The sequence below is a fragment of the Rhipicephalus sanguineus genome, chromosome 1, assembly GCF_013339695.2.
Source record: "Rhipicephalus sanguineus isolate Rsan-2018 chromosome 1, BIME_Rsan_1.4, whole genome shotgun sequence".
In the NCBI taxonomy this organism is placed as follows: domain Eukaryota; kingdom Metazoa; phylum Arthropoda; class Arachnida; order Ixodida; family Ixodidae; genus Rhipicephalus; species Rhipicephalus sanguineus.
In genome coordinates this window covers 139,440,149-139,468,135 of record NC_051176.1, presented here as the reverse complement: position 1 = coordinate 139,468,135, position 27,987 = coordinate 139,440,149, and the positions used below count along the sequence as shown (strand labels likewise).

The window sequence follows — 27,987 nt, the reverse complement described above, 5'->3', positions numbered from 1 at the left end:
TTGTGATGTACTCTCCCGTGCAGGAGTGCAACGCGTCCCGCTACGCGTTTGTGCCGGCCGAGCACATGTGGCAGCTCCAGGCGTCCCTGAGAGGTGAGGGCCTGGCGGTGGCCGGCGGTAAGGCCCTGGTGCGCTCCTACGGACCTGACTGCTCGATCGATTTCACTTCTGGCCGCTTTGACAACGGTGTGCTGGTCAAGTGCGACGGTCTCGTCTTTGAGTATCTTTCCCACGTGCTGAGGTTCTACGTGTGCGTGGGCTGCGGCAAGGTCTACTGGGATGGCTCGCACTACGACCGATTCAAAAAGCAGTCGTGGATGAACGAGCTGATCTCCGGTGAACCACCGCCCGCCTCTGAGAGCTGCGCTGATCGCGTCACAGCGACGGGCTCTCGTCACCAGAATGACGGAACTTCCCGTTGAGGGTAGCAGCCGTTGGTGTCCCATATAGTCCATGTGCAGTCGCCACTGACGGTGTCACCTTGCGCACTTTGTTGTTGGGATTCGTGGGAATGTCTTGTAAAGCGTATCCGTCGGCACGAATGTCTGAACATGAAGGGATGAAAGCCGGAGTCCCCGCATCCCATTCGGCTGAATTAAGGGTAATGCTTCACACATCATTTACTGATAAACTGACAAAGAAGTGGTAGTCGTACTTCCCGGAAAGGTCTGGCTGTGAGCGTCTTTCTTCGTTTCTTTCTTTTTCATCAGTTTGAAGTAATCTGCGTTAGCAGCTTCCATGTTTCTTAAGTTCAAGATGTATTCTGCAGAAAGGAAAGGACAGCATGCAGAGACAGAATACTCAAGGGATATACTTAATGGTGAAACAGAAGCCCTGCGCAAGCCACGTTGGGTGACAAGATTATCGCTTCATTGCGAAAGTTAACCACGTGGCGTATGTTAGCTCAACCTTTGTGTTGTATAATATGCAAATGAATAAAATTCATTTTCGTTTCCCTGTCTACTGGAGCTCGGTGACTCTACAGTGACATGCAGCGCAGGTACACTCCGACGGTGCATCACTAAATTCGAAGGCTCCGTATAAACGTCGCCTGGCTGATCGCGCAGACGTTATGGATCTGAACGACAACCATTCTGTTTCGAAGTCAGTGTTGCTATTATAAGTGCCTCTTTACTAAAGTTTTTCATGCGTAGCGTTATTTGGTGGATCGGTGCAACAAGTTCATCCATCCGTCCGTGGCCAAAAAAAGTGGGCCGATACCGGAGATAGTGCAATACCGGGTCGACCCGCGATGGAGGTAGTTCTGGCGGGATAACGACGCCTAATTACGAGTAATGCTTTAACACCTATATCCACTATACAGTGTGTCCCAGCTGTCGAGCACGAAAATTTAAAGAAAAGAAAAAAAAACGAGAAAAGGCGTTACGCGAAGCAACCCAATGGTCGGATACAACTGTAGAAGGCAGCGGCATGTCCTCCTCAAAGGCGGATATATATGAGCTACGCCAATGGGCGCGCACCCTAGATTGACGTCATGAACTGGACGACCGGTAAATCCGCGTCGGAGAACGTGGTGGAGAACATGAGCGGGACTATTTCTCTATGTCGCGGAAGCAATTGACTGCCGCGCATCGGTCATTTGGGCGGGGCCTCTCCTGCCTTAAGTTGTATCCAACCATAGTAGATAATGTTCGCACTTCACTATAGTTAGCGCTAATAATTTTAAAGCGAAACTCTATATGTCTCATTGGTCGGATTTCATCGTTTCCACCGACAGGAAACCCCTATCATTCCCTACGGAGCAGTGGAAGAACTGATGTGTAAAACTGTGTAAATAAAACAGACCCCTCGCCCTTGGGGAGTGTGTGTGTATTAGAGCACTGCACGGGCCGTGATCTTCGGCCCGTGCCCGGCCCGGACCCGGAACTCGTTCAAATTTACCCGCCCGAGCCCGGCCCGGTGATTCAATGCGCGACCCGGGCCCGGCCAGAACCCGAGAAAAAATTTCGCCTACCCGGCCCGGCCCGGCCCGACGGCAGATCAGGCCCGACAGAGGCCCGAGCCAATAATATAGGTGGTGTTGCCAGAACATAGAATCTACAGCAAAGTGTTAAGTAGGAAATATTTACGCTTTGATGGCGAATGTTTCGCTAACAATTCTACTTTAGCCTACGGTAATTTCGTGTAAACAGGGGCTCACGGTGGAAACAGTTGAGTGGACTTACTGGGTGCACTGAATGTTTGCTAGGCAAATGTATACCATAACTGTTTTTTTTTTGTTTTTTTTTGCAAATGCAATGGGGATCATTAAGAGCGTTTTGTAGCAGATATTGCACCAAGGAAAGTGATTTGCAGCATGAGTACAGTTTCGATAGGAAGTGCAATAAAAACAGGGGAGACAGAGAACAGAACGCTCTCTTCAGTTTGTTTTTATTGCGCTCTTTAGTGAAACCTAAAACGTTCTAACGACAAAGGCAATAGTGTACCCATCTTCTGGATATGTAACACCTATCTTCATCATTGTAGCACCTCGCCACAGCAAGATAGAGAAAGAAAGCCAAGTTTTTTACCTTTTTGTAAATACACTAACCTAGTTAAAAATTACAACGAACCGTGTGCACCACGCGCACTTTTAGAAATACGTATAGGCAGACGAAAGGACAAAAAAGTATTTGTGGTAGCATTCTTTTCATATATCACACCACTGCTACTGTATACAGTGCATAAGTCTTTTGTGGCACATTTCATAGTTTATTTCTTCACGCGTTATTGTGCAAAAAATCAGATTATCTAGAGATTCCGGCTTGAAGCACGCCATCCATCGTTGCATCACATATACTGCCACGCTAAAGTTTCTCGCACTGCATGCGCTATCCGCAGAGCTGCACATCTGCCTTGCGAAATGTGAAGGCGTCGGCAGTCGTAGTTCTTAACTTCCACCACTGGAGCAAATTTAGGACGTCTTTGTGGACCTCTGCAGAATGAACGTAGCTGTGCAGCTTATCCCTTCATTTCTATCGTTCCCGAAAGTCGTGACACTATTTAGTATCACATATAAAACTCCTCTTTGAGGGCTTCTTGCAGTTTTCAGCAGTGTATTGTGCCGCGCTCTTTTTTTTTTCCGTATCATAATCCTTTATGCCTTCCTAACGATGTTGTGCTGGTAGAAGGTGATCACCAGACTACGCGGGTAGCACTGGCAGGAGATGGACAAAGCGATATCGATCTGTTTTTGGTGTTCCTTACAGTTTGGTAATAAAGACGCAAATAAGTTTCTCGGCGCCTACTCATTGGATGCATATGGTTTGAGGTAAAGGGACATCACCCGGCACGGAATCCGTAATTGCCTTTTTTCAAGCGTGATATTTCGTCAAGCGAATTATTTTGCCTCACGCTTTATGCTGTTTGAACCTATGCTATTCCTGCACATTACAACGGTGTTGCGGCAGTATCATGTAGATCTCACACTATACCTGTATACAGACCGGTAGCCAGGGGGGGGGGGGGTCTAGGGGCCCGCCCCTCTTCCCAAAATATTTGTGAAGTAGGTGTTTTTACCAAACATAAATAATAAAAATAGGTGTTTTCTCAAATAGTCAAGGTTTTCAGCTAGTGGGCCCCCTCGAAAAAAATTCCTGGCTACGGGCCTGCCTGTATAGCTCAGGGGACCCAAACACGCGGCCTGTGGGCCTCTCCCTAGAGGCCCGCGGCCCGCACATGGCTGTCTTCGTCCCCCTTTTTTTCATTTTCTTTATAAATATGTTTTTAAGCTGCACATGGATGACAGGTCTAAAGCTTTGTTGTCGCGAGGCATCCCCTGCGGCCACCATGTGTTGATACCTAACCGTGAAACAAAACTCTATTTCACAATCGGCGTCCAGATTTTAGTCGTGCTGAAGGTAGGTATCGATATGTTGTTGGAATTCCGCCGCCAAATACCCTTCAAAAACGACCCATACGTGATACAATAAAACCTCGGTGATACGATCACGGCTCGTACGAATTTCGGGGTGATACGAATTTTTACGTGGTCCCGGCCAAGGCCTACTAGCCTGCAATGTATTGGAGTACGGTTGTTGCGAAGCGATTTGCACCCCGCGACGTTTGATACGAACGTACGCCAGCGCACAGGTACGAAGAGGTGCTGCCCTGGCTGCCGCGGAAGACGCGGCAGTCACGCGCGGGCGCGGGCATGCGCGCTGCTCGACCATCAACAGTGCGTCGTTGCGTCCGAGCATAGAGTTTATTACAATAGTACCACTATGCGTCCGAGATAGTGCGCGCGAATCTGTGAGGCTTTTAGGCGCCTTCGCGTTTAGATTACAGATGACATTGACGTCTCGCTTTTTTTCCGACGCATTGACACGTGCTCCTGTGCTCGAGGCAGCGGCGTCTTTGTACTGTAAAGGCCCGAACACACGTACGCGTTGCAGCACGTCGACGCGTACGTGTGTTCGGGATTTAACACGCGTGCCTGCCACGCAGACGCAAGCCATGTCTCCGCAATCAGGCGTTCTATGGAACAAGACTAAAACTTGGGCTGCGGGTCCGTCATGAAGCCACAATAAAGGTGGACGAAGACGCCAAGAGACGAAGCGGACCGTCTTGGCGAAGGAGCTTGGCCTCTATCGTGTGCAAAGCGCTTCTTAAGTCACTCTCGCCGAAGTACTCTGGTGTCATGCAAAAAAAGCGTAGTAAGATTAGGAAGCGGCTACTAGCGGTCACGGGGCACAACACATCTCGTTCATTAATTACACACGCGCGCATGCACTGTATATTTACGAGTACAAGTATGATTGTTGACGTCTAAGAACTTTACTGGCAATCATTCAGAGCTGTTAATGACGTCGCTGCGGCCCTGAGAAACACTAAACCAAAACGTATGCCAACTTTCTTTTGTCGCATACTAATTTTCCATGCTTTCTGGTGACACGAATTTGGGATGATACGAATATTTTTGGTAACCCCGCGAGATTCGTATCAGCGAGGTTTTACTTCGGAAAGCTCTTCTTTTAAATGGCAACGTTAGCTGACATTTGATACGACCTAGACCCTCCCCTCCTCCCCCCCCTCCCCCCCTCCCCCCCCCCTCCCGCGTACTTTTAGCTGCGTTACTGTCCTGGCCCTTGCGGGAGTAAATTTTCGTGAATGCGGCCCGTTAGCTGAGGTGGGTTTGAGACCCCTGATATAGCGGAAAAAGGACAAAGCTAAAACCTTAACAAATTGGGCACACAAAGCAAAGTATGCATGTTCATCTCGCGTCACATGACCACTGGGGGCCGTGACGGAGCCACGGAAAAAGAATGTGTCTGTGTAGGAATTCTATGTAACGAGACTCCGTGCAGTCCTCTCCTTTTAGTGGAGGGCTGGAAACTTCAAAAACGTTTCCCCGCTTTGCAGCTCTGCGATCGCTCTTGCCATAAGTGAAATATATATATATATATATATATATATATATATATATATATATATATATATATATATATATATTACATTTATTACTGCGATTACAGAATAACATTCGGGATATATATTCACAACGAATGCAAATAAAGCACAGAATAACGACATGTTAACTGTTAACTGTATAAGCCCCTTGTATATCTACTTTTAGCTCGCGCCGATTTAGATAAATCAAGTAGCCCGATATGCAAGGAGCAAAACAAGTTCAGTACTTGTCCCTAGTAAAATTTCTCCAAATAGCTTGCCCCACATATAAAAAAGCGCTTTTTGGAGAGAAAATGTGAAAATTATATTTATGCACAACGTATGTGGAACCAACTGGAAACAATTTTTCTATTATCAGTAAATTACTATTTTGCAATTCCTAAGTCACCATGCTCGCCGGGCCAAGACTCTTGGTAAGTGAGAAAACTCTCAAAAAGACAAATGCGGGTGGCGACGCCCCCTTGAAATTCGCGCAGCAGACGCCGTGACATCTTAGATTCTGACGGCGTCTAATGAGGCCTACGTAGTTCCTAATCTCTGAAGTACATTGACCTCTGACGGGGCCATAGACTTAACATACCAAGTGTCAGGAAATTTTGTAGAGCCAATGTTCCCAATGTCGACGACAAATACAGTTTGAAATCTGTGACGTCAAGCTCGGAGTTTCAGCGCGAAATTTAGAAAATGGAATTTTTACCTTCATTTTCTCGTCTGACAATAGGCTTATGATGGTGAAATGAATGAAATTCGAGTTCTTAGAGTAGACTTTATCAGTCTAAAACGATTCAGTGTTTCACTATAGTGTCCATTTAAGAACCGAACAAAGTCCAAGCCCGGCCCGACCCGAGCCTGCCACCTCAAACCCGGGCCCGGCCCTAAGCCCGGAGCTTCAGGCCCGAGCCTGGCCCGGGCCCGCCGTGAAAACTACTTTAGCCGGCCCGGCCCGGCCCGGCCCACGGGCTGGGCCGGGCCCGTGCAATGCTCTAGTGTGTATGTGTGTGTGGGGGGGGGGGGGGGTAGTGCTGCCTAGGGAGTAGTGGAAGAACTAATCTGTGAAAATATTTCACTCAGCGGCCGTGCAGCAGCTGCCATCTCCCCGCACGCGCCTCGATGCAACAGCAAAAAACAACAACAAAAGAGGTCCTAGGGTCTTCACATTGTTACGTAAAATGAGACGAGGCGTGACTATTTACAAGTGTATTTATACACTGATGCGCACAGCATCGATCAAGACGGAGGACAGCACGCACACCGGACAGGCCAGTGCTCTGTCGTCTTCTGTAGGCAGAAAGTATGACCCCTGATGTGTTAGCTACGTAGCATAACCCCTGGCCGTAAAAGCGCCGTCGCGGTGCACTTTAAACATAGTCTTCAGAAGGAGGGCGGTATGGTTTTAGTCTACTGACGTGCACTACGTCACTGAGGGTGATTGCAGGTGGGGTAGTCGTAGGGACGGGAACGATCTCGTAGGTGACGTCCGTTACCTGGCGGACGATACGGTAAGGACCCATGCACAATGTATGAACTGGGTGCTCATGGACTGGACACCGCAGGGGAACTAGCGAACCGGGTGAGAAACGAACGTCGACATGCCGGCTATCGTAGAGGGTTTTCCGGGTTACTTGTGAAGCCGACAGACTAGAGCGGCCGATCTGACGCGCGTGGTCGGCACGAGCGATAGCATCACGTGCGTATTCGCTAGGCGGAGGTGTAGCAGCCGGAAGCAGGATGTCCAGTGGTAACGTCGGATCACGGCTGTAGAGCATATAAAAAGGTGAATAACCGGTGTTGTCATGACGTGATGAATTGCAGGCGAAAGTCACGTAAGGTAGCGCCAGGTCCCAATCACGGTGGTCAGATGAGACATACATTGAGAGCATGTCCGTGAGGGTGCGATTTAGGCGCTCGGTGAGGCCATTTGTTTGGGGATGGTTGTTGAGGAAGAGCGTAAAAGATCGTCGATTACTCGGGACAAAAATGCGCGGCAACGATCTGTGAGCAATTCCCGACGAGCGCCATGGTGTAGAATGACATCGTGGAGCAAAATGTCGGCAACGTCAGTAGCAGTGCCGGTGGGGAGCGCTCGAGTGATGGCGTACCTGGTTGCATGGTCTATAACAACGGCGGCCCACTTGTTGCCATAGTTTGGCTCAGGAAAAGGACCGAGAAGGTCTACACCAACACGGAAGAAAGGTTCGGTAGAGGTGGAGATCGGTTGAAGGAGTCCTGCAGGGGGTGCGGGAGGTCGCTTCTGACGTTGGCAATTATCGCAGGATGCCACGTAACGTCGAACGGACCGGGCGAGACCTCGCCAAAAGAAGCGGTGCCGGGTCGTACGTGCGAGATACGCCCAGGTGACCGGCAGTTGGTTCTTCGTGAAGCTCATGCAGGACTGATTAACCGATTTATTGCCCCTGAGGAAAGTTTTTTTCAGCATTGCACTCCTGTTGAAAAGTGAAGCCGACTTTAAGGACATTGGCGTAATCTTCGTTTTTGTAAGCTGGCTTTTCCGCATTGTATATTGCAGTGAAGCCTACTCATGTCCCGAAGCGGATAATGCGCACTGCTACGTGCATCGGGAAGCAGCGGCCTCAAGCAGGCTAATTTTGAGCTATAGCCACTAATTACTGGGGTGTGGTTGGGTAAATGGGTCGTCTTGGTTTTAGCTGGGCGGAGAGGTTTGTGCGCTTCTTTCTGTAGAGACTGCGCGGGCGCTGCCACGTGACTCTGTTCCACCAGTAGGGACGCGCAGACCTCATTGAGTGTCCTCACTGGAGGACTCTGACGGAAAGATAAAATTATGTCCCTGCTCTTAGTTTTGTTCAGGTGGCTTAGTGGCACCAGTACCAGCTTGAGAAGCGGAGTTCCGCTAGCGATTATTGTTTCGCACGGTGGTGTAGCGATAGCAGTATCTGTATCTTTAAGATACACGATACATTATTTCATGTATGGTAAACATAGATACTGATACACGTCTTACGAGGCGTATCGCGATACAGATACAAGATACCTAAAGATTATCTAACATAGTATCTAAGATACCTGTATCTTCGATACTGCCCAGCAGTAGCGTAGGCAGAAATTTTTTTCGGGGGGGGGGGGGCACCTCATTGACCTGACGTTGGGTCTGGGCAGATAAGTTGGGCCGAGTGTCATTTTGTGCTCTGTACCCCATGGGAAAAAAAAATTTCGGAGGGTGCACGGGCCCGGTGTGCCCCCCCCCCCCCCACTCCTGGCTACGCCACTGCTGCCCAGCACAGTCTGAGATTCAAGCATAAACTGTTGACTTTAGTGGTCATTTTGTGCAAGATGACCAAGTCTTTCGCGCTGTTACAAAAATGACTCAATCCGCTGCATTGGGTATGAGCCATACAACGAGGAAAACAACAGCAGCAACGACCCTTAACGCGTCTTGCGTGACTTTTCTTAAATGGACTAGAAGTAACGGCCATGTAGCGACAATAAGAATTAGTAGGGCGTAAGTGGGCTCAAAGTCGCTGTTGCGGGGTTTGAAGGATAAAGTGTAGTCATCTTGGCAATCATTTTTTGCGTGATGCCGAAGTGCGAGCAGGTTATATTCCTGAGTCGCAGTCCGTTAACTAACATTAAAAATGACACAAGCAGTTCTAATGTCAATGAGTGCACAGCACCCTGGATGTGCAGCGCTTTCCATTGTCCTATTTACATCCAATTACAGTTAAAAGTCGTGATCCGCGACATAGGTTGGCTGCGAATGCCGGCCCCACGCAACATTTTTCCCCGATTCCGCGCCACGCATACCCGAAAGTCTTGGCTTGTGTAATGCAAGTTCCAAGCTATATTTTGGAAGCTGGAAATACGCTTTGTCCACCATGTTTTGACACCGCATACTCGAACGGCAGCGGCTGCGACGTCACCAGATATTGATGATTTAGTTAAGATCGAGGGAACGAGAAAGTAGCCAAGAAGTAGCCAAGGCGTTCTTTATGCCGCCACCGGCCTAAAAAAAGTAGCCAAATTGGCGTAAAGTATCCAAACCTGGCAACCCTGCGAGTACAAAGGCTGTTTCCATAAATGTAGCTGATCGTGTAAGTGCGAGACCACGCTAAGCTATAGGGACAAACGTCCCTGCTCTTGATTCACATTGAAATGCAAAATCATATCTTGACCTTCAAAACAGTAATCCTTTACTAGCAACGTCGGGTTGTATCTATAAACGAAACAGGGGACTGCGCGGAGCAAAATAATACATGGTTTTTGCGGTACGTCAATTTAGTGTATGCACTTATCCCTCAACCAATGCAAAACACGAAATCACACAAGAGCTCTCATCTGGGAGAAAGTAATCACCCGGATGTAGGTGCCACGGGCATAGAACCATCGTGATGGTTTCTGGCTCCATATCTAACTCTTCTTCGCCTCGCTGGAATTTGGGAACAATCCAATGACATCCCGCAATATTTCCGCCTTGTGCATCTGCAGCAGAGTTGTCGGATGCCGCCGACATAACAAGCAGATAGTCATCCCAAAAGGCCCCCCCCCCCCCCCCTCTCCAGAGAGAAACAATAAAATAATGGCGCGACTTTTGTGAAGAATGCCAAAAGAAGCGGAAGTTTAACGAATTCTCTCATTGTTGAAAATATTTTTAAGTATTATAAAAAATCGCTCATATATGAAGGGAAGGTAAAACGACATTATAATTATTATGTACAGCGAGAATATGCGCAACTATGAACGAATGCACATATTTACTTTTTAACATAGTCTCCAGGGAAGTCTCCACTCTGTTCACTGCATGTTTCCCAGTACATGAATAAAGTTGCTTGTTGACTCCCTTCAACGTATGTTTGATTTCAGCGCTCAACTACACAAAGTCATCGACAAACGCGTTATTAGTGATCATGACGAGCACTCAAATACTATATATGCAAGAAAATCGCAAATAAGCCCCCCCCCCCACCCCCACCCCCGCCAAAAAAAAAAAATTACGGCAGCTTCGCAGTAGTGGTGCCAAATCTCAAGGAAGTGCGGAGATGGACGGCCTTCTTTGTTTCTCTTTAGTTTTATCTTTCTTACTTCCTCTCTTTATTTCTTTTTCTCTCTTCTCTCTGTTTTTTGTCTCTCTCTTTCTTTCTCTTTCTGCATTTCTCTCTTTCTCATTCTTTCTGTGCAATGCTCTCTCCTCTCCTTCTCGCCCTCACTTCCCTTTCCCACCCTCTTGCTATACTATACCAACGCCTCCTCTCATTTTTTTTTTTTTCGATGCCAGTGCAAACGCTCGCTCCTCAATGGGAGCCTTTGGTCCGCCTTATAGCTGAAGGAGTTGTCGAGGTGCGACGCCACCTAAAGGGTACGGCTGCTTGCGTCACACGTGCGTCTGAGCGCGTCCCCACGGAGATGCGCTAGACGCGCCGTCCCCCTCCTATGTCATGCGTCTGTCAGATTTGTTCCCTCGTACTCCTTCCTTTGTGGCTCGAAGCAATGCCGCCGCCACCACCTCACAGCGCCTGTGTGGTACATCTTAAAGCAGGTGTATGCAGCAGCGTTGCAGCGACGTCGGTCGTCCGCATAGCGCCACGAACGGAGACGCGCCATCTCAAAACACTGCGTCTCTTATGTTGAATCCAATGGCAGAGTCGGAGCAGCCGATGGACTCCGCGTGCGAGCACTCGACTCTGAAGTAGAGCGACGCCTCCAAATCCGCGATTGGAACACAATCCGCGCCGCCGGAGCAAGCATGGGAGCAAGAAGGAAGCGGAAGTGCTTGAATTGCCCAGAATACCTTGCGTGTAGTTATTCCATTCTGCTAATTCCGCTGTCGAATTCCCGCTCGTACGCGGCAGTTTCAGCGTCGCTGTCACTATCCGATGAATCGCTCGTGCAGAAACTGGAGTTTTCTGACTCGGAGCTGTCGCTATCGATCAGCGGAAGCAATGCCACACGATTTGCCCAGACGCCCATGTTGACCGCCATTACTGTCAAGATACGCGACAGTGGCATCGCCCCCAAGCAGGCAAACGTGTTAAAGGAAGTACGTCACGCCGAGTTTCGGTCGACTCCGCCGATTTTGGCGGAGCAACCTTTCCTGCTCCACGGAGTGACTCCCGCTCTGAATCCACTCCGACTCTCCTATTGGAACGCCTGACTCCCGCCCTCGCTCTGCCAATGGAACACACTTACTCCAAAAGGTGCAGAAAAGCTTGCTCCAACTCCGCCATAGGAATTCAACATAGCCAGCGTGACAGCCAACATAGTCATAATGAGGGATGCAAGACGCCGCCCCACGGATATGAACACACTGAACAAAAAACTACCTCCAAAGACTTTCGTCGTGGGGCACCACCTAAAGGGTACTCTCCCCCTTGAACGCAAAGCAGGCGCGAAGGCTTGCTGATGGGGGAGGGTAGGAAAGCACGAGAGGAGAAGGTGGTGAACGGCTGGATCGGGCGCAACTGACTGGCATTGAATAACGTAGAGGAGGCGCTGACTATACTATACAAGGCTATGCTATGTTCTGCGAGCGTGTCTGGATAGCCGAGTGCTTGTGAAAAAAAAAAAAAATAGCCGAACGGATAGGACGTTTGCCTTGGCATCGTGGGTACGCGGGTTCGAAACCCGCCTCTCTAAGGAATTTCTTCGCGGATAATTTTTGTTTCTATTTGTTTCCATCTCTTTCTCTCACTCTCTTTCTTTCCTCTCTCTGTGCTCGTTATCTCGCCCACCAGAGTTATTGCATTCCACTCTGGAAAAATCGGCGCACGTGTTCTTGGAGCGAAGCAGAAGATGAAGAAGAGGAAGAAAAGGATGAAGAGAGCGCGCGTGCCGGTTCATGATGATGATCATTTCTGTTCACCCGTCACGGACAACCTCCGGACCTGCAACCTTCAGGTCGGGTCCGAAGGTTGCATGCGCTACGCTCCCCTTCCCTAGTCGCCTAAGAAGAGGGGGGCGCAAAGTCTGCCCCATACATTGACTTAATAGGGAGGGGGGGAGGCGCCGCGATAAACCATCACCCCCCCCCCTGGATGGGAACCCTGCTCACGCCTATTTACTTACGTCATAATTACTACAAATAACATCCCCTATACTTTCCGTGGCTTTCTTGTCAGTTAGTTGTAATTAATGTTGTGTGTAGCAAAGAAAAACGAGTCCTTAAAATTCCCCTTCTTTCGTTCATATCACGATTGCCTGTTAGATATTTTTTAAACCTTGCCAACACAATTCGTAAAAGCAAGAAACCTAGCGCTCGAACTTGACATGGTTCGCGGAAGCGCATCGCAGGAGGAAAAATAGCTCGTATGCAGCTGCGTGCCGGAAGTGAGCGATAACAAGGCCAGCAAAGTTATCGCTGCTGTTCGTGTTATCACTTCATAAATTTGTATAAAACTGGCGTTCATCTACAACACGGGCATAAACGTATCGCATATGCTCTTTATCGCTTTCGCAGCCGATGTAACGCATGCACTAAACACCTCTAAACCGCATATGCGGCATGCCGCGATCGCACACAATTTATTTAGGTGCGCACTGACAATCTATCGTGCTTAAGTTGGTTTCTGGAGCTTGACGTCTCAAAGCGACTCATGCTATGAGAGACGCCGTAGTGGAGGGCTCTGGATAATTTCGATCACCAGGGCATCGAAATTAGACCGCCGCGGCAGGGATCGAACCCGCGTCTTTCAGGTCAGCGGCTGAGCATCGTAAACATTGAGCCACCGGCTCCATCATGCTATAGCGTACGCGTGTATGTGACTGACTCCTTTTGTAACGGACACCCGAAAGGCTGCAAAAAAAGTCCACTCAAAATGCCCTATGGGAGTTACCTAAGTGATGCGTAAGCGCTGAGTTTTATTCTAGGAAACTTTATGGGTGCGGCCTTTCCAGGAACGTTGTTGTCGGGCGGCATCGGCACGGCGTCTTACATCTTTCCAGCGTTCGTCAGTGCCTGGAACGACCCAATAGAAAGCGCATGGCGCGACCACTGAAACGCGTGTTAGGCATTACATTTTCGCCAAGTCGGGATTTGCCTGATGTGTACACACTTCCACATCTTGTCCTGAGAGGGCTTTCATTCAACCACCGCGAAATGTTTTAACGAAGCCTTCATAGGAACTGTTATTTTTCTTCTTTTTTTTAAACCACCGTTACAACGCATTCATATGGTGCAGATATATTCGCATTCTGCTATAGCGTGGTTATTGTTTAGCCCTGTGGTTAAGGCGCTTTTCTTCGGAGCGTGGGGCCCTTGGTTCGAAATCCAGCACCGATAAATATATTATTTTGTTTTATACATTGATTTCTTTGTAGCGGTTGATCTTATATGACGAACTGGCGGGCGGACGGATCCACAGTTTTCTCGTGGCGTTGGCAATGAAATTCGAACGTATGTAAAACGCATGCACGATATCGACGGCTTCAAATATAGTTTCCGACGTTCCATATACCACATCATCGTTCAACTCCCGGCCACGGCGGCCGCATTTCGATGGCTGCGAAATGCAACAACACTCTTGTACTTAATCTACACGTACGCGCATAAAAACATCATGTGGTCGAAATTAATTGGGAGTCCCCCCACAGCGTGCACTCCTCATAATCGTATCGTGGTTTCGACACGTATGACCCCAGAACTAAATGCAGTTCTGCACAGAATCCCATTTCTTACACTCCCGTTCTTTCCGTTGTCAACGGCGCGCAATTAAGAGGTCAAGAAGGGTGCTTCACTGCGTATACATTCAACTGCCACCATGCTACGCGGGCTCTATGTAACAATTGCAGTAATGTCAAAGGGTACAAAATCAAGTCTTGCTGAAGCAGCTGTAATCTGCATGACTCACATTCGGCTTTGTTTCGAAAGCGCATGCGCAACATGTACTGCTGGCTACATCCACCACCGTCGTAAGGTTCCACGTCCCCAGCCTCCTTCATTCTTTGGATCGGCTTCTTGTACCGTTCAAGCAAGTTGGGACGAGCGAGGTGTGACGTTGGACATTTTTTTTTTACATCATTTGTCCAGTGCTGTACGCCGCAGCAATTTGCCTTCTGGGGTGACGTATGTCTCTAGGCAAAGGGTGCATGCAGTGCAGGGTTTTGCTCCTTATCAAAGTGTAAGCCAGTAACGTAATAGACCACTGGCGAGCTAGCACGTTCGAATTTGGGAAGGTTTCATATATCGCATAAATGCCAATGCATATCTAAGCCAATGTCCGTGATGCGAGTCGAGACCGACGCTGCAGCATGCCACATAGAAATGTTAAAGCAAACTTATGGAGGCACAGTACCCACTGATACTCACGATGCTGGGGGAGCTTTGAGAGGCCGTCTTCGCCGGAACTAACCTGAAGACCCAAAGGGGTCTCCTGGATGAAGCCGGGCGAGCAGCGGCCGCCACTGGTGTCCTGGCATTGGCAACCCACCCTTGACATTTCCCCCTCCTGCTGTTTATTTTCTTCTTCTCAATAAACGTTTTATGATCCTCCAACTTGTCACTTATGCTAGAATACGGTCAGTTCGCGCTCGACAGTCGAATAAAAAATCGTTTAAATGCAGGAAATTGAATGTGAGGGCACACTCGTTCTTGCTAGCTGGTGTAGAGCACTGCACGGGCCCGGGCCGTCCGAAGCGTTTTCCGGCGGGCCCGGGCTGGGCTCGGGCTTGAAAGTGCGGGTCCGGGCCGGGCCCGGGCTTGAAGACGCGGGCCTGGGCCGGGCCAGAGCTTGAGGCTGCGGGCCGGGCCGGACTCGGATCCGCTCATTAAAAGGCGTAAGTCGGGCCTTCGAGCACACGCGAACGTTATGCATTGCATGGTCTAAGGTATATACTCTGCCATGCTGAAGTGACACGTGCAAAGAGTTGGCTCTTAGTAAAGCTTAGCAATAAAAAGAGAAAAATAGTTGAAGTGCTATTTTTTGCACCAGTATAGATATAGATTGGCACTGTATATTTTCACTAACGTTTCGTCTGCTGGACCAGACTTTGTCAAAGTAACAAGTACATCGTGGTGGGTTTCCTCTTAAACACGCCAGATCACGTGTATACAGGGTGTCCCAGCTATCACGCAGCACGATTTAAAAAAAAAGAGGAACGGCGTTACGCGAATCAAACCTACAGCATATTGTTCCTAGTACACTAGAGTAGCCACTGCTATTTTTTTCGTTAATGAGGTTTAATTAATTAGTCATAATTATATTTCTAACTCGACAAGTACTCGCCTAATTGTCAAAATGTCAATGAGGCGTATGTAGGCATGGTCAAATGGCATCTAACTGCGCTACTTTCAACAACGTGCTAATTGCGCCTTCATTTTTTCCGGCTGATAAAGAAAGCCCGCTAAATATGAAAAATAACACGTGACTACGCTCCCACCCGCAAAGGAGACCAGCGCCCTCAAATGAGCTTACTGCAAACAACCGCTTTGCCTGTTGCCTGTTGCGAAAGACAGCGTTCCGCATTTTGGCAAGGGTACAGGTCGGGCGCCAGCGATATGCGTGCAATTTCGCTGGAATTCAATCCGTTCGATAGTAAGCCGCAATCATCCATATCTCAAGGCCGACTGTTCTCATCGATGACGCGGCAGGTGTTCCGATTACGGCCTGACTCTGTAAAACCAAGCGGTGCGTTTCTAGGCCGGGGAGTGGCAGATAGGGCGATACGTTTTTTTTTTCTTTCTGCATTTTTTCCTTGATACTGTCTGCCTCATAGGGAGCCTGTTTGAGGGCGCTGGTTCCCGACGCGCGCAACACTCTAGTCACGTGTCACTTTTCATATTTCGTGGGCTTTCTTGATCAGGCGGAAAAAATGAGCGCGCAATTAGCACGTTGTTGAAAGTAGCGCAGTTAGATGCCATTTGAACATGCCTACATACGCCTCATTGACATTTTGACAATTAGGCGAGTACTTGTCGAGTTAGAAATTTAATTATGACTAATTAATTAAACCTCCTTAACGAAAAAAATAGCAGTGGCTGCTCTAGTGTAGTAGGACCAATATGCTGTAGGTTTGATTCGCGTAACGCTGTTCCTCTTTTTTTAAATCGTGCTGCGTGATAGCTGGGACACCCTGTGTATATATATATATAAACAGCACTAACAATGAGCCAGATCACGGTTGTTCCCATGTGAGGAATAAAGATTTCGGTCTTTTATTCGAGGTTGACACATACGGTACATTTCATTTATATTCCTTAGCATTACGTGCCAAAACCACGATATGATTACGAGGCACGCCGTAGTTGCACCGGATCAATTTCGACCACCTAGAGTTCTCTAACGTGCACCTAAAGATAAGTACTTATATACACGGGTGTTCTTGCATTTCGCCCCCATCAAATTGCGGCCGCCGTGGCCCCGGGAATCGCACCCGCGCACCGCGTCCTAGGACTTAACAGCGAAACAGCTTAACCGCTGAGCTACCACCGCGGGCAAAGCAACATTTCTACTCATGTACACACCGGATTTTCCGTCCGATCGCCCGCTACAAAGCGCACGGCATCATTAATAATTATCATCAACAACTAATATCCTCTAGCGGGCCCAGGTCGGGCCTGGTCATGAACAAGCGCGCCCTTGATTAGTTTAGTAGTGAACGCCCGGGCCCGGGCCGGGCCCGGGCTTGGAACGACGGGGCCGGGCCGGGCTCGGTCTGGGTTCGGTCATGTACGCCCGGGCCCGGGCCGGGCCCGCGCTTGGAACCACGGGCCCGGGCTGGGCTCGGGCTTCATAAAGCGGGCCCGGGCCGGGCCCGGGCCGCAAAATCCGGCCCGTGCAGTGGGTGAAGGACGACCGCAGGAAAATTATCCACCGAGGACGATATAAGAAAAAAGCTTTGATTTTTAGGTGTATACAGGGTAAATTGCCGGGGGCTGGTGTTTATGAACGCTCGTGCGCGGGCCATCAACCTATCGCTTATCAGGGACCACGGAGCTTCCTTGCCGTGTGCCGCCGCGAAAAATGCTGACGCGCTGCGAAGCCGCTGCCTAGAGGCGCTGCCGCTCGTTTCGCACGGTCCGCGCGCACGTTTTCGCTCGAAGCATGGTTGAGAGCGCAGCACTACGGTAGCTCACGAGCACAGTCCCGTGGTTGTATATCATATTTCGCGGGCTTTCTGTAAACGCCGAAAAAAAATCAACACGCAGCTTGTACACCCAACATCAAAAGTTTGCGAGACGTTGGCTTCGCAACAAATGCGAATTTATGCTGTGTTAGTGTGTAACGCTTTCAATCTATCTGGTGGCTGTGTTTTGACTAGCTGGTAATACCACTTACAGGCTGGAATATTTATTAGGAAGTTATGTTTCCAGACAAAGCGAGAACAGGGCTTTCTCAAATATTTCGCATCCCGCAAACGTTTGCTGTCGAGTGTACGTTACCGCAAAAAATTGGGCAGGTAATTTTGGAATGCCGTCTACAACGTAACGAAATGCACTTTGCCCTAAAGTCAATATTCAAAATTTTGCATGAGTGATCTAACTTAAATAATAAAGCGCAATTAAAAAACCCTAACAAGCGCCACATGACGGCAAACCATGTGGCGTTGGCTTCATTCAGGGGCGGTTTACCATTTATTAAAATCCTTAGTTCTTGAGGGGAACAGCGCAAAAAACGGGACGGAGAAAGAATACACGACACGTCCTGTTTTTTGCGCTGTTCCCCTCAGTATCATGTACCAACTGGCCCTTCAAGAACCCCTTAGTTCTTGTTACGTGAGCTCCGAAAAAAAGTAGAACGATGCACATAAGCAGGCACAAGCACCATGGTTACTAGATTACTGATCACCATAGGTTGGCGAAAAAAATGGAGCTCACTCAGGCTATCCAGAGGGTCCAGTAAAGGGTGGAGCGTCACGGCGTTCCGTCCTCTACGTTGGCGCGGCCAGCGGCCTCCCGTTAGGGGGTCCTGTCAGTAACTCCTCAGGATCCAATAAAGTTCGTTGTCTGTATGTCTGTCACTCAAGAAATATATTTTCCTCTGAGGGCTCACTCGGACTCAGACTCACCAAAATTTTCCTCAACCGGACTCACATTCATGGCCCGATCTGAGCCAGGGCGAGTCTGAGTGAGTCGACTCACGAGTTTGCCGACCTATGCTCATCACATATGCGACACTGTTGCACGAGTAAGTCCGAAGAACGGCACAAGAAGGAACGTCACAGCATACCAATATTTTATTCATAGAAAACAGTATAGAAGACAGAACAAAGATTTCATGCAGTACATAAATGACACTATTTAATAAAATGAGAGAGAATAAAGGCGCCTGCATATCGGATGGGGCAAACAGTCAGCAGAACTATGCACCTGACGAGACATCGCACCAGAAATTCTAGTATCTCCGCGTGAAACAAAGTAAATACTCAGTCAACCTCCGATACGAACGATGCATCAAGTCCATGCAGTGACTCACGCTGACAGATAAGGCGTCGCTCCCACCATTCATACACGTTGGGGTGAACACTGAGCCGACCAGTGGGCGATTGCCACAGAGCCCTGCACAATGGGCACAGTTCGTTTTCAGGATACATCAAAGAGCAGTTTTGCTTCCAAGCGAAATAGCTCTCGTACATGGAGCGGTCATTCAGTAGTTCAACAAGCTTTGCAGCAAGTTCGCCTGGTTCCCGAAAATCAGCCGAGCTGACCACCGAGTGCTCAGGAACAGTAAGCTTGGAATTGGGCGGTGCCAACACAACGGGAACTATGTTGTGTTGAAATGCGTCGTAGATGAGCTCGTAGGCGCTTTGGAAGCACTCCGGTTTCAGAGAGACGAAGATGAAGTTGTAGTTCTCAGCAATATGGCGTACGCACTCACCTCGCGATGAGCATTCATTCACTCCGCAGTCTGGATACAGGCGTATGCTTACAGTGCCCTCGGTACTAGGGCTGATACTGTCCGATTGGCAGCCATACGGGTCATCAACTCCATCGATGGACAGTATTTGCTTCTCGAAGCGGTACTGCTCGCAGCTGCCAACGATCCAAGCAGCGTCTTTCCGGTTCTTAAATGTCAGGGTATTAAAGGACGGCTTGATGGTTGCCGTTAGAGGGGTGTCCGAGGCTGAGTCACAGCGCCATGTCTTATAAGGAACGACAACGTCTGCATCGTCTCTGTAGGCCATAGTCCAGGTGAACATGTTAGCGCCAAATCGCTGGAAAAGTGCGTCATCGCAGGTCATTGTAAGCGAGTCGTGCAAGCACTCGCGCGCTTCCGGCGGCGGACGCGGGTGCTTTGTCCAGAAGACCCAGCGTTGAAAAGTGGTGCGTAGTGAAGGCATATCCAGGTATTTCAAGCGGTCAGCAACAAATACAACAGCATCGCTTATATCCAACTCGTGTTGGTCTTCGGTGACCTCACAAATGAACCAACGATTGCTTCCACGAGGGCAGTACGCGTTCCCGGCTTTCCACCACCTTCCGAGTCCCGTTTGGTTCCAGAGCAGGATGCGAGGAAACCCATGATCATATTTGCGCATTCCCCATGGTTGAGGATACGACATCGGCGGAGCAGTCCTTGTCGGCCGTGCTGGTCTAATTGCATCGAGAAGAGGATTTCCCGTAGATTCCTCTGGCGACCACATCGCTGTGATTAGCCCCACTACACCAAGAAAAGTTGCCATCAACCACCACCACTTGTGAAACCACTCTCCTATTACATCTTCGCGCCGTGCAAGGAAAGCTGCTGCTGCTGCTGCGGGTGCGGCCGGCGCTTCTGCTGCTGCGGGTGCGGCCGGCGCTTCTGCTGCTGCGGGTGCGGCCGGCGCTTCTGCTGCTGCGGGTGCGGCCGGCGCTTCTGCTGCTGCGGGTGCGGCCGGCGCTTCTGCTGCTGCGGGTGCGGCCGGCGCTTCTGCTGCTCTGCTGCTGCGGTGCGGCCGGCGCGTGTGCGCTGCTGCGGGTGCCACTGCGGCCGGCGCGTCTGCTGCTGGAGCCGGCACGTCTCCTGCTGCGGGTGCCACTGCGGCCGGCGCGTCTGCTGCTGGAGCCGGCACGTCTCCTGCTGCGGGTGCCACTGCGGCCGGCGCGTCTGCTGCTGGAGCCGGCACGTCTCCTGCTGCGGGTGCCACTGCGGCCGGCGCGTCTGCTGCTGGAGCCGGCACGTCTCCTGCTGCGGGTGCCACTGCGGCCGGCGCGTCTGCTGCTGGAGCCGGCACGTCTCCTGCTGCGGGTGCCACTGCGGCCGGCGCGTCTGCTGCTGGAGCCGGCACGTCTCCTGCTGCGGGTGCCACTGCGGCCGGCGCGTCTGCTGCTGGAGCCGGCACGTCTCCTGCTGCGGGTGCCACTGCGGCCGGCGCGTCTGCTGCTGGAGCCGGCACGTCTCCTGCTGCGGGTGCCACTGCGGCCGGCGCGTCTGCTGCTGGAGCCGGCACGTCTGCTGCTGCGGGTGCCACTGCGGCCGGCGCGTCTGCTGCTGGAGCCGGCACGTCTGCTGCTGCGGGTGCCACTGCGGCCGCGCGTCTGCTGCTGGAGCCGGCACGTCTGCTGCTGCGGGTGCCACTGCGGCCGGCGCGTCTGCTGCTGGAGCCGGCACGTCTCCTCCTGCGGGTGCCACTACGGCCGGCGCGTCTGCTGCCACTGCAGCCGGCGCGTCTGCTGCCACTGCAGCCGGCGCGTCTGCTGACGCTGCGGGTGCCGCTGCGGCCGGCACGCCTGCTGCTGCTGGGGGTGCCGCTGCCGCCGGCGCGTCTGCTGCTGCTGGGGGTGCCGCTGCCGCCGGCGCGTCTGCTGCTGCTGGGGGTGCCGCTGCCGCCGGCGCGTCTGCTGCTGCTGGGGGTGCCGCTGCCGCCGGCGCGTCTGCTGCTGCTGGGGGTGCCGCTGCCGCCGGCGCGTCTGCTTCTGCTGGGGGTGCCGCTGCCGCCGGCGCGTCTGCTGCTGCTGGGGCCGGCGCGTCTGCTGCTGCTGGGGGTGCCGCTGCGGCCGGAGCGTCCGCGGCTGCAGCCGGCACGTCCGCGGCTGCAGCCGGCACGTCTGCTGCTGCTGGGGGTGCCGCTGCGGCCGGCACGTCGGCGGCTTCAGCCGACGAGTCTGCTGCTGCTGCGGGTGCCGCCGCCGCGTCTGCTGCTGGAGCCGGCACGCCTGCTGCTGCTGCTGCGGGTGCCGCCGCCGCGTCTGCTGCTGGAGCCGGCACGCCTGCTGCCTGGAGCCGGCACGCCTGCTGCTGCTGCGGGTGCCGCCGCCGTGTCTGCTGCTGGAGCCGGCACGCCTGCTGCTGCTGCGGGTGCCGCCGCCGCGTCTGCTGCTGGAGCCGGCACGCCTGCTGCTGCTGCGGGTGCCGCCGCCGCGTCTGCTGCTGGAGCCGGCACGCCTGCTGCTGCTGCGGCTGACGCCGCGTCTGCTGCTGGAGCCGGCACGCCTGCTGCTGCCGCGGCCGGTACGTCTGCTGCCGGAGCCGGCACGCCTGCTGCTGCCGCGGCCGGTACGTCTGCTGCCGGAGCCGGCACGCCTGCTGCTGCCGCGGCCGGTACGTCTGCTGCCGGAGCCGGCACGCCTGCTGCTGCCGCGGCCGGTACGTCTGCTGCTGCCGCGGGTGCGGCTGGAGCCGGCACGTCTGCGGCTGCTGGGGGTGCCGCTGCGGCCGGAGCGTCCGCGGCTGGAGCCGGCACGTCCTGCGGCTGCTGGGGGTGCCGCTGCGGCCGGAGCGTCCGCGGCTGGAGCCGGCACGTCTGCGGCTGCTGGGGTGCCGCTGCGGCCGGAGCGTCCGCAGCTGCTGGGGGTGCCGCTGCGGCCGGAGCGTCCGCAGCTGCTGGGGGTGCCGCTGCGGCCGGAGCGTCCGCGGCTGGAGCCGGCACGTCTGCGGCTGCTGGGGGTGCCGCTGCGGCCGGAGCGTCCGCGGCTGGAGCCGGCACGTCTGCGGCTGCTGGGGGTGCCGCTGCGGCCGGAGCGTCCGCAGCTGCTGGGGGTGCCGCTGCGGCCGGAGCGTCCGCGGCTAGAGCCGGCACGTCTGCGGCTGCTGGGGGTGCCGCTGCGGCCGGCGCGTCCGCGGCTAGAGCCGGCACGTCTGCGGCTGCTGGGGGTGCCGCTGCGGCCGGCGCGTCCGCGGCTGGAGCCGGCACGTCCGCGGCTGCTGGGGGTGCCGCTGCGGCCGGCGCGTCCGCGGCTGCGGCCGGCGCGTCCGCGGCTGCGGCCGGCGCGTCCGCGGCTGCTGGGGGTGCCGCTGCGGCCGGCGCGTCCGCGGCTGCGGCCGGCGCGTCTGCTGCTGCTGGGGGTGGCCGCTGCGGCCGGCGCGTCGGCGGCTGGAGCCGGCACGTCTGCTGCTGCTGCGGTGCCGCCGCGTCTGCTGCTGGAGCCGGCACGCCTGCTGCTGCTGCGGCTGGCACGCCTGCTGCTAGAGCCGGCACGCCTGCTGCTGCTGCGGCTGGCACGCCTGCTGCTAGAGCCGGCACGTCCGCGGCTGCAGCCGGCGAGTCTGGTGCTGGGGGCGCCGCGGCGGCCGGCGAGTCTGGTGCTGGGGGCGCCGCGGCGGCCGGCGAGTCTGGTGCTGGGGGCGCCGCGGCGGCCGGCGAGTCTGGTGCTGGGGGCGCCGCGGCGGCCGGCGAGTCTGGTGCTGGGGGCGCCGCGGCGGCCGGCGAGTCTGGTGCTGGGGGCGCCGCGGCGGCCGGCGCGTCCGCGGCTGCGGCCGGCGAGTCTGCTGCTGGGGGCGCCGCTGCGGCCGGCGCGTCCGCGGCTGCGGCCGGCGAGTCTGCTGCTGGGGGCGCCGCTGCGGCCGGCGCGTCCGCGGCTGCGGCCGGCGAGTCTGCTGCTGGGGGCGCCGCTGCGGCCGGCGCGTCCGCGGCTGAGGCCGGCGAGTCTGCTGCTGGGGGCGCCGCTGCGGCCGGCGCGTCCGCGGCTGAGGCCGGCGAGTCTGCTGCTGGGGGCGCCGCTGCGGCCGGCGCGTCCGCGGCTGAGGCCGGCGAGTCTGCTGCTGGGGGCGCCGCTGCGGCCGGCGCGTCCGCGGCTGAGGCCGGCGAGTCTGCTGCTGGGGGCGCCGCTGCGGCCGGCGCGTCCGCGGCTGAGGCCGGCGAGTCTGCTGCTGGGGGCGCCGCTGCGGCCGGCGCGTCCGCGCTGAGGCCGGCGAGTCTGCTGCTGGGGGCGCCGCTGCGGCCGGCGCGTCCGCGGCTGAGGCCGGCGAGTCTGCTGCTGGGGGCGCCGCTGCGGCCGGCGCGTCCGCGGCTGAGGCCGGCGTGTCTGCTGCTGGGGGCGCCGCTGCGGCCGGCGCGTCCGCGGCTGAGGCCGGCGTGTCTGCTGCTGGGGGCGCCGCTGCGGCCGGCGCGTCCGCGGCTGCGGCCGGCGAGTCTGCTGCTGGGGGCACCGCTGCGGCCGGCGCGTCCGCGGCTGCGGCCGGCGAGTCTGCTGCTGGGGCGCCTCTGCGGCCGGCGAGTCTGCTGCTGGGGGCGCCGCTGCGGCCGGCGAGTCTGCTGCTGGGGGCGCCGCTGCGGCCGGCGAGTCTGCTGCTGGGGGCGCCGCTGCGGCCGGCGAGTCTGCTGCTGGGGGCGCCGCTGCGGCCGGCGCGTCCGCGTCCGCGGCTGCGGCCGCCGAGTCTGCTGCTCGGGGCGCCGCTGCGGCCGGCGCGTCCGCGGCTGCGGCCGGCGAGTCTGCTGCTCGGGGCACCGCTGCGGCCGGCGCGTCCGCGGCTGCGGCCGGCGAGTCTGCTGCTCGGGGCACCGCTGCGGCCGGCGCGTCCGCGGCTGCGGCCGGCGAGTCTGCTGCTGGGGGCGCCGCTGCGGCCGGCGCGTCCGCGGCTGCGGCCGGCGAGTCCGCTGCTGGGGGTGCCGGTGCGGCCGGCACGTCGGCTGGGGGCGCCTCTGCAGCCGTCGCGTCCGTGCGTCTGCGGCCGCCACGTGTGCGGCGACCGCGTATCTGGCCTCCACGTGCGCCTCCGGCCTGCAAGTCTGCTGCGGATGCGCCTGCTCCGCCTTCCTGCAATCCGCCGCTGGCGCCTTCGCCTTGCTGTGCACCTCGATTGTCGCCGACAGCGCCTTGATCGGCATCAGAACCTTCCCCAACGTTGCCGCCATCGCCGGGTGGTTCGTCACCTTCGGGGTCTTGATCGCGGTGGTCGATTTTACGCTTTGTCATGGCGAAGCTGCAAAGTTCAAAGGTGAAATGAAAAATTCAGTCTCGGAGATGCTCACATAATGCCGTGAAAAGAAAGTGGAGAAATAACTGATCCATGCTTTTAAGGACTGCCGTTTGATGCTTATGTCACTTAGTTCGTTTATGAAGTTGTGGGCAACCACAAGAACATGGATTGTAGTCATGCGGCTATAACGTGAAGTAAGACACATTTCGGGCACTGAAGCGTCTTAGCAAATTATTTGATTTTCGGCGTTACGTTTCGTAGAAAGGCCGTTGATACCTTTGCTTCAGAGTCAGAAAGGCGGTACTGGTGGAGCAGGGAACAACGTAGTAGTGCAAAAACGAAAGAGTGCTCCGGTTTGCTCAAGTCGTTGTTGGTATTCTACAGTTGCGTGAACGTAAATTAGACGTTAAACCACGTTCAATAAATAGATATTCCTTACGTTAGGCCGGCTGGACAAGGACGTTGCTCTTAACCTGCCTCGCGGCTCACTTCGTGCAGAATTGAATTGCCGTCGCTGGTTCTCCCGCTTTTGTAGCCCGTGTGGAAATGATGCGTGCTATTCCCGGTAGGCTCATGTTCATATCATTATAGATAAGTAACGAATTCGGTGTCAGCTGTGCCGAAAGCTATCGGTATGAAAATCTACTTTTTCTTTAGCTTATACCACGTGACGTTATATGTGGAACAGGAGATGAACAGACGTACCACAGTCGCGATATTCGGTATCTTTGTGCGTGCGTGGAGCAAAAATTGCACTAGCTACAACAGCCGAAATTCCACCATTCACATGGTTTAACAGTCCACATGCCCAGTATACGAATACGTTGTACCATGCCTATGGCTGAACTGGGATGAACGAAGTTGTAGATAGTTAGTTGACGACTTCATTTTCCTGAATGTTTGATCTGCTGTTTCTTTAGCTGCGTAAAAACATTTTAAATATAAATGCCTCTTCCGTTATAGTGCGGATTTACAGCCTGTCGATGTAGCGCATATTTTGCACAGTAATGCGCTAACTTAAAAGTAACGTTAATCGTCATCACTCTGTCTTACGTCCGCTGCAGGACGAAGGTGTCTTCCAGTGATCTCCAACCCAACATTGTCCTGTGCGAATTGATTGCATTTTATGCCTGCAAATTCTGAATTTCTTCGCTTTACCTAACCCTTCGCCTTTCACAGTTACACTTCGCACCTCTTGGTGTGTTCGGATGATCTATTAAAGGGACACTAAAGAGCAAAACGATTTTTCTCGCATTAGTAGTCTTCCACGATACCAAAAACACCACGCTTTCTGCGCGAAGACGCTTAATAAGCGAGAAAACGCGCAAAAAGAAAATACAGGTGGCGACGCCACCTTGGAATTCCCGCACCATTTGCCGTGACGTCACATATTTTTGACGATGCCTGCTTGGGCCTACGTAGTTCCTAATCGGTTAAATCGAAGTACATTGTCCTCTGAGGGGGGCAGAGACTTGACATAACGAGTTTGTGGAAATTTCGTCGAGCCAGTGGCGCCAAAATACGTTTAATGCTCTTTGAAGTCTTTTACGTCACGAATTACAAAGTTCGGCGCGAAATTTAAAAATGAAACTTTGAACTTGGTTTTCTCTTCTAATAATAAACCTATGGTGGTGAAATAAACTACACAAGAGTTCTCCGAGCACACTTTATCAATCTAAACCAATTCATTGTTTCTCTTTAGTGTCCCTTTAACGCGAAAGCCTTAAATGCCTCATCAAATGCGAGAATTGATCGTCGGCAAATCGTCAAAACTTGTGGCGTAATCGTGCCGTTATCATGACGTCACGTGACGTAACTTCACATGCTGACGTCATCACACGACATCGTCGCTTGGTCAAAGGGAGCCGATCACGGAGGCAGTGCAAAACCACGTTAGGTGCAGAAAGCTTTCGGAGGGCGGCGGGCAAGTGAGAAGCAGATGACTTTCGTCTTCGAGTCGGCTTAGGTGAATGCATCAGGGACCCTGTGAGTTGTTGTGTGTCCTTCCCGTGGCATGATCTGCCCAGGTCCATCTTTTCCTTTTATGATCTACTGAAATATCGGCTAGCTCTGTCTTCTCTCTGATGCGCTCTGCTGTCTTCCTATCTCTTAGGGTTAAGGCTATCATATTTCATTCCATTGCGCGTTGAGCAGTCGTCAGTTTCTTTTCGAGTTTCTTTGTTAATCTAGAGGTTTCTGCCCCATATGCTAGAACTGGCGAAATACAATGGTTGCACACTTTCCGCGTTAGTGACAGCAGTAATTTACCGGTCAGGAGTGGCGAGTACCTGCGGTATGCGCACCAGTCCATCCTTATTCCTCGGTGGATTTCCTTTAGACGAGTAGTCTCCCCTGTTAATGTTTGCCCTAGATAAACATGCTCTTCTACTCATTCAAGGGTCCGGTTGTCTATCACGAATTCGCTTTCTTTCACCAGACCACCTAGCATTTTCTTTGTTTTCTGCATGTTCATCCTAAGCCCTACTTTGACGCTTTCTCGGTTTAGGTCTTCAAGCAGCTTTCAGAACTCCGACGAAGGCTGGTCACGCGGCCGAGACGTCAGTACTTTCTGTGCGATTTTTCCCTACGTGCTTGATATATATATATATATATATATATATATATATATATATATATATATATATATATATATATATATATATATATATATATATATATATATATATATATATATATATATATATATATATGGGGAACGTGCACTGAGCTGGTGGCGCCGCTATGCGGGAGTGAACGAAACGAATTGGCGTGCTACGTGCAGCAGCCGCTCCACGCGCCGAGCCGTGTCACGCCGTTGGAGGAGTTTTGCAATGTCGCGCATGAGTTGCTGCGTCGTCAACTGCGCTAATAGATATAAGAAATGCCCTCCTGGAACAAATTTCTTCCGTTTTCCGGGGCGAGAAAGCCTCCTATAGACCAGAGGGAACGGTGGATTCGCAGCGTACGGCGTGTGAAGTAAGTGATCCTGTGCATGGTCATGAAGTACACGTTGTAGCTAGTTCGCTGTGAATTTACGCTCCACACAAGTGAACCGGTATTTTTACAGTGTGCAAACAGAACCGAGTGGCAGCCGGCAAAATGGTTTCGGGTCTGCAGTGTACATTTTGTTGGCAGAATGTCATCGACGGATCCAGCTTCTCCTTCGTACGCTCCTGCTGTTTTTCCGCCGACGTACCGCAAAACTTCGGCGATAGCTGAAGTTTCGCTGACTCTCCACTGTTGACAAAAGCTACAACTGCTGCTGCATGCTTGCAGTGGCCTTCAATACCACCCCTACAGTTGCAGTGAGCTCTGGTGACCAGCCTATAGTAAGCATCAAGCTGGAAAAGAGATTACTCAAGGTACACCCGGCCTCTGGGCGGTGCAATTGAAAAGGCGTGTTTTTGGTGTTGATAGTCTAAAGTAATTAATGCTGAAAAGTACACATGCATATCACAGAGCGCGTGCACTTAAAGTTACGTGCACCAGAACAACAGTTCGTGGCGATGACCATATTGCCAAATTACTGGACGCCGTCGCTTAGCTGTACGTGCGT

General features: G+C 53.2%; 2 protein-coding genes across 2 annotated transcripts in view; one reads left to right on the top strand and one right to left on the bottom strand.

Moving 5' to 3' along the window:
• LOC119399029 (exonuclease mut-7 homolog) overlaps positions 1 to 963 on the top strand; it is a 75,184-nt gene extending 74,221 nt beyond the window's left edge. Inside the window, exon 21 of the mRNA XM_049412111.1 lies at positions 24 to 963. Within this exon, the coding sequence (XP_049268068.1) occupies positions 24 to 422 (399 nt within the window). The 3' untranslated portion in view covers positions 423 to 963. The remainder of the gene's footprint in view (positions 1 to 23) is intronic.
• A 17,775-nt stretch (positions 964 to 18,738) lies between these two features.
• Positions 18,739 to 19,512, bottom strand: LOC119379475 (glycoprotein 3-alpha-L-fucosyltransferase A). The gene has a single exon (XM_037648778.1). The coding sequence runs from the start codon at positions 19,510 to 19,512 to the stop codon at positions 18,739 to 18,741; it is 774 nt and encodes a 257-aa protein (XP_037504706.1).
• Between the last annotated feature and the right edge of the window lie 8,475 nt (positions 19,513 to 27,987).